General features: G+C 42.3%; 1 protein-coding gene across 1 annotated transcript; it reads left to right on the top strand.

The window, feature by feature from the left end:
• Positions 1 to 693: 693 nt before the first annotated feature.
• Positions 694 to 1862, top strand: ier3 (immediate early response 3). The gene has a single exon (XM_061039178.1). The coding sequence runs from the start codon at positions 803 to 805 to the stop codon at positions 1385 to 1387; it is 585 nt and encodes a 194-aa protein (XP_060895161.1). The 5' UTR covers positions 694 to 802; the 3' UTR covers positions 1388 to 1862.
• Positions 1863 to 20331: the final 18469 nt, after the last annotated feature.

Below are 20331 nucleotides of genomic sequence, written 5' to 3'. Positions count from 1 at the left end.
TAGATTTATTCAGAAATATTTAGAGCCGTCGCATTTTACATAACCTGTAACTTTAAGTTTAAAACCCTGATTTGTTGTTTGACCTTCAGCAGGCTTTTACTCTATAAATAAACTCACCAGGAAGCTAAACATTTTTTATAAATATATATTTTTCTGACTAAATAAACTGGCTCTTCTGCTGCAGCTATATATTCAGAGTCCTTTATTAATATTAACAAATATTAAAGCCATGTTCAAGAAAAGATAAATAAAGTACTTAAGGTTGTTGTTTGTGTTTTGTTTTTTAGAATAACATCAAAGTGCTAAATAAAGAAATTCCTCCTGATTCTTTTTGACGCACGTGGCTCTGTCTTCTCTGTAGTCTTCAGTATATTTATTATAGCTGGTTAGTGATTAAATTAGACCTTTTCATGCTTTCCTGATGCTCTGTTGGTAGTTTTAAGAACATTTTGATGACTGCAGGTAATTTAATTGGTCTGGTTCTCACATAACTTTGAGTAATTATTTCACCAAACCCTCGGATGACTCATCTCCGCCGCTGCTAGACCTCTCCGGTCCTGGTCGGCGGATTCAAACGGAGAAAATATGCAAATTTCGGTTTTTCGAACTTGAGCAACAAGGTGCTCAGCTTCAGGGAGTGGCCTGCTGTGTATGGGCGTCTCTAAAGAAAAAACACAACCTGAGCTGGAAGATATAAAAAGTGAGCGCTGCGCCGTGTCAAGCATATCTGACTTTCTGACTAACTCCAAGAGAGCTCGAAGAGAGAAACTCGAGAGAAAAGCGACAGAAAAACTTACAGAAAATGTACTCACGGACAAACAGTGTAACCATGACGGTTCAGACGGAGAGCTTCGCCTTCCCCAGGTCGGCGACCCGCAGCACGCAGCCGGAGGTGTTCACCTTCGAGCGGATAACGCCTCAGGCCACCGCCGTGCGCTCCTACGTGCCAATCCGGCCAAAGAAGCGCTGCACCCGGGTTATGTACCCCGCTAAAGTCCGCATGCACCTTCCACCACCGGAGAAGAACCAGGCCAAGCGCTGGCTGGTCATCCTGTGCCTGGTGGTGCTGTGGCAAATCTACACCGAGGAGCCGTGGGCAGACACGCCGCTCAACAACGCAGAGAGCCCGGTCAGCGACTACCAGGGCTTCCCATTCCAGTGTGCCGAGGAGCAGATGCGGATGTCAGAGCTCAGCACCGGCTCCGAGCTGGCTTCTCAAACAAGCTGCCAGGAACAGGCTTCATCCAGCGAACACATCATCCCGAGCACCGCCTGCCCAGAGCCCGCGGAGGACACCGAGAGCTGCCGGGGGTCCTACAAGCAGAGCGCCGGGAAGAGCTACATGGTGGCCCTGCTGGTCTACCACAGACTGGGCAGCGACAACTAAGCGTCCCGGGACCGATTGAACTGTAAACTGCCTCAAGTGTGGGCCTCCGGGTTTAAAAGAAAAATGAACCCTGCTGGAGCTGATCCGGAGTAGCTGCTCGAGAAGAGCAGTGTGGCCGGGGAGGAAGCTCCATGCGTCGGCTTCTCCTTGCCAGCATGTCCCCCTCATAGTGGAGGAGGACACAGTGTTGAAGGAAGACGACAAAGAAAGAAAGAAACTGAACTACAGAACTGTGAACACTACAAAAGATGAAACTTGAACTCATGAAAACTTGAACTTTTCTGTACTTTACAGACTCAAACTGCACTCACAGGCCTGCAGGAACACATGATGTTAAATCATGAAACCTGTCTCTCCTGCAGGCCAGCCAACTGACACTGACACTGTCTGATGTTTAAATGTCTTATTTAGCTATTTATTTCATTATTTGCTATTTATTAATTAATATTTTAAATAAAAAAAAATTCTAAAAGAAGTTCCTGTTTCCTGCCTCTTCACTCGTGTGCACAAAATGATTTCCTGTGCTTTTCTGACTCTTTGAACATCTTGTGGATATTTTCTTTGACACATATTCACGTAATTCAGAAGTTTGCATCACTTGCATCACTTGCATGCTTTAAATACTCAATCACTAATGGGGAAAAGGTAATACTACTACATGCAAATATATCTAAAGAAAGGTGTTTGTTTCTAAAAATTGTAACAAACAAGTTTTATTCTGAACGATTCTGCAACTCTTTGCACACAAACAAAGCAAACCTCAAACAAATAAGGCAACTATTTTCTTATTTTTCCAACACTAAATATTTCTCATAGAGGATTATAGGATATTATAGCATAGAGGATTGCACACTTCATGCAGATGCATAATTTCTGCATCTAAAATCAGTTTAACCTGCAAACCAAAAGCTGAAACCTGAAACATTCTGATCATAAAGAAGACGGGAAACACAAGTGAACTCTTGATCAAGCGCCCCTCTTCATTAGAGACAATGACTGTGCCCTTGTAAACTCCAGCTGCGTTACATAACGGAGCTCCATGAAGACATATTTATCCCAGTTTGGTTTGGAAGAAGCTGATTGGCCGGCAGAGCTCTGACCTGCAGGCTCCACTGGGATGTTTGAGATTTCAGACTCATTATGGGAACATTTCTGCAGACAGTGATGGAAACTTTCCTCACTTTCAGTTTTTTTTTTTTTTTTTTTCACTTTTCATTTTTTTAATTTCCTGAGTAATAAAATCTGTCGGGAGCTGAGTGAGTCAGCGTGGAGCGGCTGCAGCTTCAGATTACATAACTGCAGACTGAACTGTTATTCTAGTGATTAAAGTACACTTACACATTATGTATCCCGCTCCTTCATGACCTCACAGAGAGAGGTGCCACGTTGGGATGAGGTCATACTGTAGGTTTATTGTCGCCTCGGGGCGCTTGTTGTTGATGATGATGGAGGTTGCCATAGAGACAGTGACAGGACAGGTATAGAGGTAGAAAAATATTTAAAAAAAAGGTTGTAAATGTGTTTTTTTTAATCTCCAGATCGTAATTTGAAAAGAGAGAAACAAACACATTCTGATAATTTCAAATGTGTGTGAAGTTTGGATTTGACTCCGGACCAGTGCCTTGTCAGACTATTATTAACGAACATCACCCACCAAAACTTAGATCCCTCTACGCAAAGTCTTTTATGATGTCTGTAGGCCAAATAAGGCCTGATCCACACATACGCGGGTATTTTTAAAACAAAGGTTTTTTCTGTGTGTTTTGACCTTTTGTACACAAACTACATTTTAGGTCACTGAAAACTCACCTTTAGTAAAAACTCCTTCCAGGGTGATGATGTTCAGAAGCTTCGTTCAAGGTGTTTATTTGTATACGTGGAAAACAGAATTTAGTTCTTGTAACGTCACGCTGTGCACCTGTTTCTCCTCCGTGTGATGTCATCGTGCGACGCTGTCACTTTTGTTGACATGAGATTAGAGCGATGGCAGACGTAAGCAAACTAGCGCTGGTGCTAACGATGCTAACTGGACTTTTTACATGGTCACACACAGACACACACAGTTACTCTCTCACTATGTTGATGAGCAGAGACGTCTGAATGGACAACTCTGTGAATGTAATGGTCATTAGAGGAATGGCGAGAACATTCTCGTCAAGGACATCGTTTTTGACTTGGCGTGCTCATGACAGCTTTAACAGTGCGCTTTGAGTTTTCATGTGGACAAAGATGTTTTTGAGAACTGAGCGTGAGAGGACGGGATTAATTCTCACAGAAGCATAAAGTGCCCCCTCCACATGCAGATAATAACTTTTATTTATAAAATAACTGTGATGAAGGGTAGTTGGAGGGCCCCGTGTACATTTTGTCGAGGGCCTCAACAGACTCGAGAAACACTTCTGTTCGTGTGTGTGAGAATAAAAACCTCAGTTTGTCACAGAGAGTCTCAGGAATGTGAAACTGTCCATCCCCTAAATCGATTTTCAACTGAAGTTTATTTAAAGCTGTTAGCTAAAGTAAACTTTAGTAACCTTCATGCAGAGAGGCTGCTGCCTGCTTCAGGTGTGTCACGTTTTGTTGACAGTGAAACTAAAACATGAGCTGACACGCTGACCTGAAATTTCCAGAGAACAATTCTTCCTAACCTGAGATTTTGTCTTCACATCAGGTTTTTTGAAAATGGTTCACGTCCTTGGGGAAGCTTTTCCAAAATGGGTCAGAAAAATATTTGAACAAATTCAAGAACAGAAGAAAAACTATTTCATTTCCCCGGTTATTTAACTTTAACTGGATTCTGCTTCTCAATCCGTCTCTTCTAATCCTGGTAGAGTCTAGTTTATATAGTATAGTTTATTTATTTCGGCTAGTGTTGTAGTCAAAACCACATTAACCAAGATCAAAACATACTCAAGACCAGAGTGCTCCGAGACCGAGACCATAAATATCACAGAGAAATCATCATCTTGTGTGCAGGGGACGTCTCACTCACTTACACTGTAACACCGGGAAGGTTGTGGCTGTACTCAGGGGAGAAAAATCAAACTATCAATGAACTGATGTTATTTGTTCTTTTAGAAAGAGACGTTTTCCTTCTAATCTCAGTGATGACGTGGAAAAATAGCTGATCAGTGGTGGTCTTGACCGGTCTTAATTTAGAGTCCTCCCAGTCTGAGACCGAGACCAAGGCCGAGTAAAAATGCTTTCAATTTTCTACCTACCAAAAATATGATAAACGTTCTAGGGCTGTCAGCGTTAACGCGCTTCCTGTTGGACAGGAAGGTTAGTAAACAAAGGCGGGTAGCTTGTGCTAGCATGCGGTAACTTCCAGTGTAGCTACGAGCAGTAACGTACACACTACGTCCTGCAGTGAGGGTGAGCTTCTGGGGACGACCAGTCCATGATGAGAAGGAGGGGCCTAATTTGTTAATTTAAATGTTGTGTTTACAAACTTTAACAGGCAGTGCTACTGAGTCCACCTTTAACTATTGAAATCCAGCAATTAATCACAATTAAAATATTTACCGTTTGACAGCACTAATTCATACACACACATACATATAAATAAACATATATATATATATATTCTTGCTTACACACATATATGTTGCGACCTAGAAATATTTGTATTCAGTCGAGCAGATGAAAACATAATAGACCGAAACTGAACATAAACAAAAACACTATTAATACATCTTTGATTATTAATTTAAAACATCCTGTAATTTTGTTTAAACAGAGATTTAAACATGTTTTTTATTCGCTTTCTTTATTTTACCTCTGACCTATTGTATGATGTCATCAGCCTGCGTGCGGAGCTGACATAGTTAGTCATGGGGTGCGTTCCAATTATCATTTTTGCTTAGGAAGGTTCCTAACTGAGTGAAATGACCCTGGAATCATTTAAGTGGCGGCCATGATAAGAGCCGTTTGAATTCTCTAAAAGTTAAGGAAAGGTGGGTCAATGCTTCCTTTATAACCTCCTTTAGGATACACTGGACCATCCTGTACGAAAGGAGATGAGATATGACGTCCCACAATTCCTTTCGGCCGCAACATTTAAAGCGAGTCGCGCATCCGACTGTTCATGAACATTAACGATGATCGTAAAGTGACACAGATCACAGACATTTTTATCCAGATGATGTTTTATTCAACATATTTAATTCACTTAAGAATGCTTTGTGCAGTTGTACATTTGTATGCTTAAAACATTATGTGTATCTTACATTAATGTAACAATTAATTTCATACAATCATATTTATGTTGATGTTGATTTCTGAGTGGACAGGAAGGTGATGGTTTCACTTTTCTTACTCGTAGCCTGGTATTCTATATTGCTTGATTATTATTATTATTATGCTGATTATTTCACCGGTAAGAAGGCACAGGGGAAAGTTTTTTAGATGCTCTTTTTGTAGTCCATTTTCTGAACATTGTAGTTTCAACACGGCAGACCCACGTCATTAACCTCCGCCGGCCCGTCGCATTTAATGACGTCGCCTAGTGGAAATGTGGTCTGATTATCAGAGCAACGAGATCGCCTTTCCCTAAGTCCTTTATGAATTCTCCTAACATCTTTCCTTAACCTCATGACGTTTTCCCTGGGATTAAGGTAAAGTGGATAGTGGAAGGAGATAGGAGGGACAATTCGAACGCACCCCTGGTCGCGGTGTCTACCTGATGCTTCTTAAGAAAACAATCAGGGGGAATAAAGTTTCCAAAACAGACGACAGAGTCCTGAATCTGTTCATGTGTGCAACAAATACACACATACAGTTTTGATAAGCGTGAATCTTGCCCGACCTTTAATAATGAGATCTCTGTCCATGCTGAGTTTACAAAAAGTAAAAGCCTCTCAAGAAAAAAAAGGGAAACTCAATCAATCTCAAAATAGAGTTTTTAAAATGAAGCACATGTTGAGCCTGCAGCTTTGAAGGAGTCAGCTGGAAAAGGAAATGGAGAGAATTCATGCCAGGAACTCGGCCCTGACTTCCTGGTTGTTTGCATCACCAAGAAAAGTATGTCAAAATCAAAGAAGTGGATTGCATATTTCTCACAGGTCAGCATTCTTCAGCTGGAGGAGACTCCAGTATGAAGTTCACGAGTTCACCGTCTACAGCGACTCAGCTCTTTCCTGGAAGTTTCCTGGAACATCCAAAGCAAAACATATCTGAGTGTGTCTGATGCCAAAAGTTTCTCCAGCCAATTTTTTTCCTCTAATTTCCTCAGATGTGAAAGTGCAGCTCAGCAGTTTACAGAGGATGTGATGTGTTATTATGTCTTTTTTTATGTGTAAAATCATCGACAGAAGGGTTAAAATAAATAACCTGCAGAACCTTTCTGCACATATGAAGCCCTTTGAAAACAGAGTTACAGAAAAGTCACTCGATGTTTGATATCAGCGACTGTGGATGCCTTTCACACACACGATGTAAAGCAGCAGCGTGTCAGTGATCTGATATTAAAGCGCCTCCTCTCCCATCACGTGCAGCTCTGTTTTCAGATAATGTCTCAACACGTCCGAGCTTCTTTGGCTCAGCGGGATTCATCCGGCAGAAACCGCCGTGGAAAATTACCTCCAATCCCTGCAGCCTCCTCCGATTTGAAGTGAAAACACTGGAAAACGTTTGCAGGCCGCACTATCTCGCTGTGGATTGTGGGTCAGCTCAACCGAGGTCAGACAAGCTAAACTCTTACATACATGAGAGCTCATATCTGAACCGCCGGCCGCACCGATAACACACTCTGATTACACTGATCCACAGCGCAGTCTGGTATCACACCAAGCTCTCCTCGTGGTTCACTTTGCTTTTGTTCACTTCTGTTCAATCCAACGAACCCACTTAACCTGGCTGAGTAACTGAAATGTGCGTGATGTTTCACAAAGACGAATACGCAGAGGAAGAAGTTCTGACGTCAATGTGAAGTTCAGACTGAATCAAACTGAACTTCTGACTTCACTCAGGAGGTTAAACATCTCCAGGATCAGATTTTAAAACTCATCATTTCCACTTAAAGGTTCTCAGAAGGTAAAATGTGACTTAAAGAGGAGGCTCTAGTGGCATTAAAGTTAAAGTGCATGATACTGTTGTTGCCTTCATATCGATGCTCAATGCTTTGAGTGATTGGACGTATTCACAGTGTCTAAAAATGAGTGTAAAAGATCAAACTGGTGAGCAGGAAAGAGTGCAAGGCGGCTCCATTACATACGATTACACCAGTCGTGGGAATAAGGGCCTTTTCACACCTTACATGTTTGGTTTGGTTAAAACGAACTCAAGCCCGTTTGTCAAGTTTGTGGTGTTAGGAAAGCTGTCAATCAAACCGTGGTGTGGAACCAAATAACAGTTCAAAGACGGCTTGAAAAGGTCGTCTCAGTCAGCTCTTTCTCAGCCTCTGGTGTGGTTCGTTTGTGAGAACATGAACCGACCTCGATCCGACCTAACTGCAGGAAGTAACCACCTTGAGCCCTCTCTGTTCATCATCGCTGAACATGTGTTAAAGACCACAGTTAGACCTGACTGAGCTTCAGAAACAGTTTGGGTGGACGAGCAGGTCCTGGTTCAGGAGGATTAACGAGCTCCTTCTTCTCAACGGTCTTGATAAGCTCCAGAACATCAACATGTTATCTTCAAATTGTATCGTCTGCCTACAGCGCTAAATGTAAAAGTATAAAAAGCGATGAGCAGAGCTGACATCACTCTGTGTAGTCGTCTGTCCATTTAGTAGTTGTAAAGCGTCTTTGGAGCAGCCACAGCCAATCAGGAGACAGATAGTCTTTGTTTACTTCATGGAGTTTTCCTGCAAGATAGTCTGACCAATCAGAGAGCATTTTCCTAGCATGATACACATTGTGGTCCGCTTGTAAATGTCCCCGTGTGAACACAGAGCAAACTTGAGGTAATTAATCAGCAAACTGGTCCATGATTCAGACCAGAGTAAACGATCTATAGATGTGAAAACGCCCCTAAAACCTTACCGTACGACTCTCATGTTGGTGAGGATCTGCAGCGGGCCGAGACGTTACATAAAGGTTCAATGCAAAGAAACCCAGTGTCACAGCATCATTAAATAACTATCACAACACAGAGGCCCACTGGTTGCACATAATTAGGGGCGTGGCCTCTTTGAGTGAGGAGAGTTTGTGTTGTCTTTGATCGTGTTGTGTTGTGGTGTTTCAGCTGGGATCTGTCATTGTTGTTGTGGTTCCTTCATGTTGTTGCCCTGACTGTCAACTGTCGACCGTTTGACGAACAGCTCGTATCTCTGAGGTTCAGCCACATTGTGATAACACACTAAACTCGACATCATCACAACACAAACACACACACACACACACTCAAACACACACTCCTGCAATCAGCTGCAGAGGCTGTTACGTATTTACTCATGGGATGTTGTTTTCTGAAGCTGTGAATGTTTGTGTGTGAGCGCAACATCACAACTAGAGGTGACCTCACAAGCCAGCCAGTCGGAAGTTGTGGTCATCCCCCCGCCCACATGCCCTCACACACACACACACACACACACACACACACACACACACACAAATGTGGGCTGCAGGGCCTCAGTGGAAACTCTCCACTCAGCTTCTTGCGTGATAACTCTCTAAACACAACAGGCAGTCACTCCAAACAGACTTCATCCACATCGGGTCACCCATAAACACTCACACTCGCACACAAACACAGTCACAGGCACACAGTTTGGTAGATATCTGGACTCCTGTTTAATCTGAGAGATGAAGGAAGATGTGCCATATATGTGTTCTCCTTCTCCAGAGGGAAGCATTCCGATCTCCTCTCTTTTTTCTACTCTTGTTGTCAACCCAACATGTTGACAACTAGAGACTCTCCATAGTCTGTAAATATTAACGGACGAAGCCTGAGTGACGTCAGCCATCTGTTCCTGCGTGCGGCTCCGGAGGCTCATCAGCAGCAGCCGCCATGTTGGAAATCCTGTCTCAGACTAACTTTCAGTCAACCTAATGACAGACTGAGAGCTGGAGCTGAGGCGGGTTTTAAGCCTCTTGACAAACCGTTACATCGCGCCCACCTGTCAATCATGTCAGCTATATGCCTAACTATGGATAACATGTATTGTTTTCAAAATCAAAACAGAGCTGTTTAAAAAAAATCACACCCCTGTACAGTGTGTCCCATGATGACAATAACTATTTGTTTTTTGTACCAGGCTGTGAACATAGTATAAACAGACTTTTCGCCTGTTGTGTGTTTGTGACTTCCTGTGTTACCTGGAGCCAGCCTCTAGTGGACACTCAAAGAACTGCAGGATTTTGCTCTTCCGCACTAGATAAACTCAGAGGTTGCTGCTTGATTGGAACCCGTGCCGCCCTTGGAGGACTGAACATGGTGCCCGCGTACCACTAAGCCATCTGTGTCCTGAGCTTCTCATTATGTCTTTGTCGGCTTAGCCATCCTCTGCCTGTAGTGTCTTTTACAAGTCATTTATATTGTGACGTTAGCAGCTGTTATAGAGCTCAGTCCGCGAGAAAGTGATTTAATATGACCAAAGTGTTTCCCTATGAAGCCTCTTGTTGTGTAACAATATCACTGAAGTTTGATCTGACCTGTTGAATCTGCGATCCAGTTAAAATGCCTCTTCTCCTAAAATTATAAGGCAATCGGTTGCAGGCTAAATAAAGGGTTAAATAAAGATCTATAAGTAAAAGGTGAGCCCACCTTAAGCTGATGTTAACCATTTTTTTTCTTTCTTAGAGCGTGGGTTGAAAGGTGTAATGATCCCGGATTTAAAAAGAACACAAAGAAAGGAGTTCCTGTCCCCACACCTCCTCTGTCTCTCCTCCTCCTCCTCCTCCTCCTCCCTTTCTTTCTTTCCCTACATACCAACTCTGTGAGTCATCTTTGGCGGGAGTCATCGAAAAGCCCGTTCCGACCACAGAGGGATCGAGAGATGAAGGGGGAGAAGGAGGGAGGGACGCTGGAGGCTGGCGCTGAAATTTGAGGGGCAGAGGAAAGGGGAAGAAAGAGTCGGAAAAATACAGAGAAAAAAGGAAGGAGGAAACTTTCTGGATGACCTGACAGGAAGCAAGAAAAAACAAAGTTGAGATTTCTGAAGAAAACTGAGCCATAAGTGACATCAGAACCAGGAAAGAAGATCTCTTTAAGAAGGACCAGTTATAATGCCGTTATAATGATGTAATTCCTCTGTAAGAGATTCTTTGAGGTTGAAACTCTGTCAGAGGGAAGTTCCACATTTTTGGAACGATATGAAGTTTGAAATAGAGCCAAAAAAAACAAATGGGATTGAAATGAAGCAACATCAGAACTGAAACTGAGCTGAGCGGGAGTTAATTTTAAGTGTCAGTTTTACCCCTCAAGTGTAGAAATAGAAACCTAAGAAAATAAAAACCGAGTTATTATCAACCGCTTATAGTCTCTTTAATTCAATTTTTATTCATTTTAATTTTACATAAGTACTTGCTTCCTTCGCAGCAAGCGTGCCAGAGCTGTTGGGGGTCCCGTGCCTTGCTCAAGGGCGCCTCGGCAATACTCAGGAAGTGCCCTGGCACCTCTCCAGTAACCAGACCAACATCCCTTCTTTCATGTGCACAGGGACTTGGACCGGGCACCCTTCTGTTCCCAACCCAAGTCCCTGCAGACTGAACTTCACCCATTCTTTACATTTGGCTCCACAAAGCAAATAATTCAGCGTGCTAGTGCGACTCCATGGCAACATCTGTCCGTCAAATCCTCAACATTAGTTCTGATTGGTCAGCAACCTTTTTTCGGCTGAAAAATGAAGCCAACAAGGAAGTGCCAAAATCTGCAGTTCTTCCAGTGTCCACTTGAAGCTGCCTCCATAAGTGACTCAGTCCCCATAGAGCCCCATGTTCAAATGTCCAACTTTACAGTAGAAATAAACACATTGCAGCCTGCTACAAAAAAAACAGTTTTGGTGTCTAAAGATAATTTTTACATTCATGACAACTGTACAGACTGAGTTTTGTAAAATGTACCTGATTAAATTATATTTCAGCACTACGAGAGAGAGTGATGTTGCACTGAATATCAGAGCAGCTGCTTCCCAGCGAAACATCAAAATCAGTCGTTCGACACAAAATTGCATAACGTGAACTCATGTCTAGTTTGTTTAACACTGACGCAATGGCATTGGCACATTCCTCATCAGTGGCTGATGGCAGTTGCTTCTAAAAATGCCTCAAATGCCTTCAACTTAAACGAGAACAGATTCAATCTTGCTGATGTTTCGGATTCAATTCATCTTCATGTTCGTGTCTGAGTCATATGAAAGTCCTTTAATTAGTTATTTTGAAATCCTCTCAATTTACCTCCGAGCAACAGAAATCCAGGATTAGAAAAGAATCTGAAGTATTTGTGGGAAGAGGAACTCTCTAAGGCCCGGCCGGGCGGAGCTGCCTTCAGGTGCACAGTCACCCCTCCGACACCTAGAAATCTTTCACAGTTACTAATCTGTGCTCTTTCCCACACTTCCCATTCCCCGCTTCATTCTGTAACGGACCAATCAGAGAGCAGATCACCTCTGTGCTCCGTTCACACTGAGACGCCACCGTCATACCTCCCATATGACCGTTGACATGCCGCACATACCGTACGAGGCACAGACGCTAGAACAACGAATGTGACAGCAGCACTTCAGTGGAGACAAAAGAAGGTGCAGCATGATGTCATTCACTGCAACACACCTGAACACATCACCTGCGACAGCTACCACTTTAGAAATAGAATTTAAATTCCCAGGTCAGGTGTTGGCATCGCTGCAGCTTTCGGATCGTTAAATATATTTCAACATGTTTCAAACTCTAAAAATGTGGAGCAACACTTTCACTTTAATCTCTCAAATAGTAACGAGGCAAAAGGAGAGTTAGCGGGGGCGTGTCCAGAATTCTTTGACTTAGACCGGGTGGCCCACCGTTTCCAGGTTGGTCTCATTGATACTAAGAAACTCTTTTTGAACGGAGACCTGGCCAAGACAGGCAGCAGCAAAAGCACAAAGTTACTTATGGAAACACAAAGATAGACAAAGTACAATTTACAAAACACTGAATTTATCATTAAAATAGAATCATCTTTGAGTCAAATCTAGGAGTCAGAAGTTCAAGCAGTCGAGCTAAAAACATCACCATCCTGTAGAATCTGCGTCCATGTCTAACATTTCCAAAAATACCCGCCCTACATGTGGACCAGGTCTTAGTCCTTTGCTGACTTTTTTCCAACTATTTAGTTATTGTTGTGTCTTCTTAAAAGCCCTTCATTTAGATTCTGTTAACGTCATTTCATTGGGTCATTTGTTTAAGGGCCGCCTTATGGTGGGGCGTAACGAGTAGACTAAAGCAGTGGTTCCCAAAGTGGGGGTCGGGACCCCAAGGTGGGTCACCAGCCACCAAGAGGGGGGTCGCAAGATGCCTTCCATAAAAAATTAAAAGTGCATAAGTATATCTTTTTACCATTTTTGTAAATATACAAAAAGTAGTCCAATGTCATATAAGACAGTATCATTAAGTGAAATGGAAATGACATTTTTAATTATTTTAGGCTGTTGTATAATTTTGTGTTACTAGTTTTTGGATAGGTTTATTAGTGTGTGCGTGGCCGTCGCTACGTTATATACCTAACTAACCACCTTAAAGAACAGTGGGGGGTCCCCAGTTTCTGTCACCCTTATTTTGGGGGTCACGACCTGAAAAGTTTGGGAACCCCTGGACTAAAGTACTGCAGTAGGAATATTAAAGTGTTTCAGAAGTTTTTGTTATATTCTACTCTCGGTAGATTTCAGTTTATATATTTATATTTCTTATATTCTCAGTGACTAAGCACTTTAATGCTGCATTGTCAGGATTACCAAGCACTTTCTTCGTCCATATTTGAGCTTGTGGTTTGTGAAGCTATAAAATGTAATCTAACAGTAATAAATCCTCCCTTTAAAACCGGACTGATGTACAGTTTATGTTGAAGCTGTTTCGGAGGTGATTTTAGGGAGACTAAGATCATGACGTAATAGGTCAAATGTAGTCTAACCTCATACTGGAAACCCAGTAATGTTAGACTAAACTCACTTACATGCCAGACGCAGGAATCAAACTCTGAAAAACGTCTCACTTCCTGCAGTAGAAAAATTCTGACCCTGAAGTGAAGGAGAAGACACACAAAGCCCTCTTACTCAATCTTTTTTATTTCTTTACACAGTGAATGCAGCGTGCAGACACACCCCGAACTCACTGAGCAGGAATTTAATCTGCTGTGATGAATGGGAATCTTCCCTTTAATGATGAAACACGGTTTTGAAATAAAGATGAGTGTAGAACTTCCTCCTTTTTTTCTCTTCAACATCCGCTTACTCAGCCCAAAAAGACAGAAGTAGTAGTTCTCATATTTTGTTGATGTCCTTTAATTTTTATACAAATCGTCAGCTTTGGAGTGAATAATGGACTGGTTTAGTTCCTGTAAGGCCTGGCACGCACAAAACTATTTTTAAAATGTGAAAGATCTACCGAAGACGACAAATTATGACAGATTATCAGTTCAATTCTTATCGTGTGTGGAGAGCAGCGAGACGACCAACTCAGCACATCACACACTGACCGATTCATTCACCAACAACCGGAGTCTCCACTATCAAAACATGTAATCTCACACGGCCAAAGCGATTTAAGATTAACAAACATGATGGTCAAGCTAAATGTGGCTAGCTGTTAGCTGGTACATTAAAGTAAACACTTTGTCAGTTTGACCGTGGTTTGTTTTACAGGACACTAAACATTTGTGTTGTTGCCACAAATCAACAGGTTGGCCCTCCATTCATGATGTCCATCTAACTTTAGGCTTCACGTTTTCTGTCATTGTCATGTTTATGTTTGTTGTGCTTCCTGCTTTAGTCAGCTTGCTTCCTGAGGACAGTGGTTAGAGTCGGAAATCAAGGAGAGAGAGAGTGGGGAATTACATGCGGGAAAGGAGCCACAGATGGGATTGGAACCTGGGCCGCCTGCCTGGAGGACTACAGCCTCCATACAGGGGGTGCACGCACTAACCACTGCGCCACCAGCGCCCCAACACAACAGAATTTCTGACCGTAAATATTTACGATTTCAAACCAGGACGCCCTTCCGAGCAGATCGTGGGGGGGTAAAATCACTCTTACCACACCTCATACCACAGGAGACATCTGGCCTGATAATCTTTGGAACCACCAGATAATCGGGCCTTTGCTGACTTTGGTCGGAAGGAGGGAATCGGGCCAAAAAATGGGCCGATTATCTTGTAGTGGGTACCACTACACGTCGTTTTACAGCTAACTCATAAAGATTATGGTAGTTTATGATGTAGTCATATAAGGCTGTTATTGAGTGCTTAAATCAAAACTGCCAAACTGATTTAAAAGCAGCTTGAAATACTATAACTCACATTTAAAGATATAATTACAACTATCAGACATTACTGCTGTTTTAAAGTGGGATTGTGAATTGAAATGTCAGATGTTTCATCGTCTGTGGTGAAGTTATTTCCTCCTCCTGTTACTCAGCCGACTTTCTGTGAAACAGGATGAAGTCAAACTGTGACAGGTAAACGATGTGTGGTCTCAATAAACCGGTGGTTCTTCCTCAAGTCCAGACAGGAGTCAGTTCAGCGGAGGAACGTCAGGAATGTTGACTGAGAGTGTGAGCGGTGATGAAACATGTAGAGCAGAGTGAACGCCTTCAACACCTTCAACAATCAGACGGAGGCGTTTGAATTCTTAATCAGACTCTTTCCTTGATTTAGAGGGAATCACCCTTTCTTCGTTTGTATAGTTTGGGTCTGTTTTTTTAATACTTATTTCTGGGTCCAAATTTTCCAATTTTTCCAAAAATTTAAAAATAAAAAAACTTTTGAATTAGTCCAGTAGATGCTTTAAGAATCGGTCAGTAAACTGGCCATAATGGCTTCAATGTCATCTTTGGCGTTCATGTACATTTTGCTGTGTCTTTTACTCAAAGTATTTTGTAATATATATATTTTGTGGGCTAATTCTGTGAGCCATTTAATAGAATTTTCCTGTATGCATTAGCATCAAGCTAGCGAACAAAGATATACATCCAGGACAATCTGTGAGGAGTTGCGCCGCCCCCTGGAGAACGATGCACCAGCCCCCACCGGTTATGAACGTGAACAGTTTAGAATAACAACCTGAGCCTGTTAGTGAGAAAAGAACAAGAACTTTAATAACTTGTGACGGAAAGGATGATGTTGCAGCCATGACAGCCAGTTTACCTGCTACAGGCTGGAGCAATCCATGAGAGCATTACAAGCCTACTTGCACCATCAGTCATTTTAAAATCCCCTTTCAGTTTAATCCCTGTAGGTAAAGTATCTATTGCTCCATTGGTACGAGGAAATGGTTGACAAAAAAGCCTTTGCAGCAGAGCACAGTAAAGTGATACTGCATGTCCTTTAATGTTGCACAGATCAAAGCTGTAACGTCAGTAAAGTGTTGAAATGTGAAACCAGAGAGAAGTGAACACAAGCTGAGACATACCTGAGGCTCAGATTATTGTGGTTTGAAGTGTTTCTCAGGAACAGAAGTAGGGCAGATTTCCCCAACAGTTGTAATATCTTCCTCATAGTTTGCTGAAACCAAAAGTCATTTGTCAATCACACAGAACAGAAGAATTTAGTTTAACCTGAAAGGTGGTTTTGCTGGCTTCCTCATGCCGTGACCTTTGCAGCCGAGTGTGAAGTGGCTGGGATGTACGAGGCCATGGTTCTCTGCCTGAAAACAGTGGATTGCTCTCTCCGGTTGGGGAGTGAGTCCTTGCCCCAAGTGAAGGAGTTTGAGTATCTCGGGGCCTTGTTCACGAGTGAGGGTAGGATGGAGCGTGAGATTGACAGACAGATTGGCTCAGCGTCGGCAGCAGTGCACGCGTTGTACCAGACTGAAGGGAAAGCTTTTGATTTACCGGTCGATCTTTGTTCCAACCCTCACCTGTGGTCATGAGGCCTTAGATTGGGGCTTAGATTTTCCTCTTTTTTATCTTTCAAAGTAAGCTTTCAAGATGTTAAATCACAAAACACGGTTATTTGTGCCTCGCATGTTATTCTGCTTCACTTTCCATGTTGCTGTGACTTCAGGCTTAGGGTCGATAGCTCAAACGTCATCATGTCCTACTGCTGTGCTCCCAGTTTAAGTCATGTCAACGTCTGAAATCTGAGAAACCGTTTTCATTTCAAAGCTTCTTGACTGATGAGAAAGTAAACAGACAATGGGTACAGAAAATCCAGAGGCATAACCGGACGTTAAAAAACATGATGAATAACCTGTTAGCTAATGTTAGCATTCAGCCACTTCCAAGCTATCTTTTGCGTTCGAATTATGGACACAATAGAAAAAGGCGTTTATTAATTCTACATATTAACGCAGATCTTGAATACATTTAAAGCAAAGGGATTGTGGATAAGAATTTGATTCAATGCATCATATGGCAACATTTCTGTTACATATTGGACATGAACCCTTTACAAACTAACAAATGATACAAAATGTAAATAATAATCTATAATAATAGAGCCCACTATCAGGACAGTTTCAAGAAACTAATCTGACAATATTTTGTATCTGAATTTGGTACATTTTTAATTATTCTAACGGTTATGTTAAAAGGAATCTAAATGACTAGTTGGAGGGCTGTTGTGGATTTGGGTTTCTGGTGGCTTTAAAGGTCCAATCAGTAAAATCTGACTGAATGATCTTACTACATGATCAGACATTAAGGAAACATGCTATGTTGAAGTGCTGGCTTCTCTGACAACAATGCAGCAGCCAGTATGTCCTCCTTCTAACTTTAGATTCTGGTCCTGAATGCTCTGGATTTGTTTGGACCAGAGAAGGTAGGCGGTTTTACGGCGACCACCACACGCCCGTTTTGGACGCCCCTTGGTTTGCCAGATATGAGAGCAGTTATCAGGTCAACAGGTGTTGCAGCGATGGAAGCGGGCAAGAGAAGTGGTTCAGATAGAAGTGATTGTACCCGACCTAAAAAGCCTCTGCATGTTTCTAATAAGCTCCACGAGCAGAAACGTGCTCAAACTAGGATCAATGTTGGAGATGCTTTTGAAAAATGGAGAGAGGTTAGAACACAGAAAGGTTTACAGACCCATGCAGAGCTGGATAAACACTGAAGCTTCAAACGTCAACATGGCAACCTGCGTCATCATCAACTCTAGAGAGGAGGGGGCGGGGGGAGACAGCTCTCTACAATGTTTAGAATTTGGACTGCAGTACCAGTTTATAACACTAGGTGTCAGAGTTGCATACTGCTCCTTTAAAGAATAATTTCCTCTAATGATCATGACGTACAGTCACTATAGAAACACAGCCCATCCAAAACACCTCGCTCACACTCTGTCACTGTATTTTTCATGCTCCTGCCACCACATTTGTCCAGCTGATTCAATCTAACTCAATGAATAAATGTGTGTGTGACAGCAGCCGGCTGGAATGCGTCCAGATGAACCTCCGTCTGACCTCAGGCCCGCCTCCACCTCCTTCGCCCTGCTGTTTGTCTGCATGAATCACCAAGCGTTAATGGTGATAACAGCGTTCAGCGGCTCGAATGAATGAAACACTGCGGCTTCAAAGTGTGACGACTTTAATCTGAGTTCTCTGATAACAGAAATAAACACTGCACTCCTCCTCTGCAGTAAATTACCTCTTTCATAGACACAGCGATGAGTAAAGAGCTATTTTTAAACATGATGAGGAACTCTGATGAGATTTGGGTTTTTTGGGAGTAAAGGGGGGTTATGTTAGAAAACAGAGAAGATAAGGCCTGACTACTTACAAAACCAAAAGGTATCATCCATAATGTCCCCTATACATGCTTTTATTCCCCAAAAGTCCCAGATATAGACTAACCCAGAACTTCCACCAGATACGTGTGCATTGCGCGTTGGCTCCGTTGCTCCGTCTGCTACTGCCTAACAGTATTCAGATACGGATCAAAAACGCCAGACAGCTGCTGATGAAGGAACCTTAATGAGGAGACGTTGATATTATTTAGATTTTACATATGAGACATATTTTACAACAACAACCTGATTACATAAAGGAGAAATAAAGAAAAACTCAACTATCTGCCTCTAATATGTGATGAAATGCTGTTTAATATAACATTATTCTACAAGCTAGTTCACTTTATAAACTAACTGCTGCATTTAAACTTTGGCTTCTCACGTCTTTACCTGTTGACAAACGCAGGTTGTCTTAGAGGGGGGGGGGGAGGCATGACAGTCCTATGTGTGTCTTACGACTGTGCAGTTGCATACAGAGACCTTCTGTGGGCGGCAAAGTGCACCAAACCAAATTCCTACATATTGTTGTTTTAATACACCATGACACCTGCTGCACCTCGCCTCCCAGATTTGTCTCCTCAAGAGCTCGGGCCCTTCTGCTGCCAACGTAAAAGTTAATATTAGACTCTGCTCGTTGTAGGTCATGACTTCCTTCTTGTTTCCCACACAGAGGATATTTACCCAGCTGGGGCAAAAAAACCTTTTGAGGAAGTAGTTGATGTTTTGACTAAATAAAGCTGTGTGTGACAGTCCCATGATGCGTAAAAGTCCCTTCTTCAGAGGGGAAAGTACTCTTAAATGTTCAGGAACTTCCTGGGCAGAGTTTTTTTTGAGATTGGTAACTTCTTTTATTTGCCAAACAAAGACTGCTTCTTCAATATGTGAAGTGTCATTGTTAGCTTTCATTATTCATGTGGTCATGCGACCTACTTGGAAAGTTGACAACATTTTGGAGCATGACTTTTTGAGTGAGGCCACCATCAGAGCTTTACGAGTTTTGGTTAAGAGCCTCGATGTGAGGAGGAGTAAACTGGTGCCTGGATTATGGCGTAGATGTTTACAGTGAGTGGAGGTCGGAGCTGCTCTTACAGCCACATTTGGGCAGGTTTACACAAACGGTCCGGAGGTTCTATGAAGCTGGTCTGGTTCTTATCAGCTGAGTTTCTGCTCCTCTCTCAGGATGGCCTGCAGTTCTTGTCTTGTTGTACTGAAAGCCCTTTGAGCTTTAATTACATATCGCTTATATTACAAGTCAGTTTCCTGAACGAGTACGATATGGAGAATGATCACACTGAACATGCCAGTTTAAAAAGACGTGTTTTGAGATGAGATTTTAAAAATTGAGAGAGAGAGTCAACATTACTGATGTGTGGCGGGAGGGACCCCATGGTGGACAGGGGGGAGGGGGGTACAGCGAGATGAATGGAAGAAGAAGACCTTAAAGTGTGCAGGTGGGTGTGTTGATGTGGTATGTGATGTATCATAATGGCTAGAATTTACACTCGATCCTCACACACCATCCAGGAAACAACTGAATTATTGCTTTGTCTGGAGACTTTGCACAATAATAAATAAATAATACAGCTGTAAAACGCTGTTGAGTTGCTTTATGTCACATAAATATGTTTCTATCTGTTCTACAGTAACTGCAGAAAGACTTTGATACAGAATTAAAATTAGTAAGAGGTGAGCTTTCTTGTTAAAGGTTGTAATTCTGACTAAGAGAAAGCAGACTTACACCTATAACTGTGATGGTCTCAAAGGTCAGAGGTCAGGCTGTAGCCCCTCTGAGCGTCTGCCGGATGAACTTCACTGTGAATAAATGTTATTTTTGTGAGTAATGTTGTGCTTTTACAGTTGCATCACCTCAGCAGTGACAACACTTCCTCTCAGGTCAGTCAGAGCAAAAGGTCAAAGGAGCAAAATGTGTTAAATGAGTTAGAGCTGATTTACTCTGTGAGGAACAGTTCAGACACAAGTTTGATTTAAACGCATCAAAGAAACGATCTGACTGTTTGTCAGGCCTTCACTGAATTAGATTATTTTTTTATACATACATGTACAAGTTTAAAAGAGCAAAGTAAACATTGTTGTTG

Source organism: Labrus mixtus, chromosome 5 (assembly GCF_963584025.1).
Source record: "Labrus mixtus chromosome 5, fLabMix1.1, whole genome shotgun sequence".
Classification (NCBI taxonomy): Eukaryota; Metazoa; Chordata; class Actinopteri; order Labriformes; family Labridae; genus Labrus; species Labrus mixtus.
Note: the sequence above shows the minus strand (reverse complement) of the source record. Positions and strands in the feature narration are given on the sequence as shown.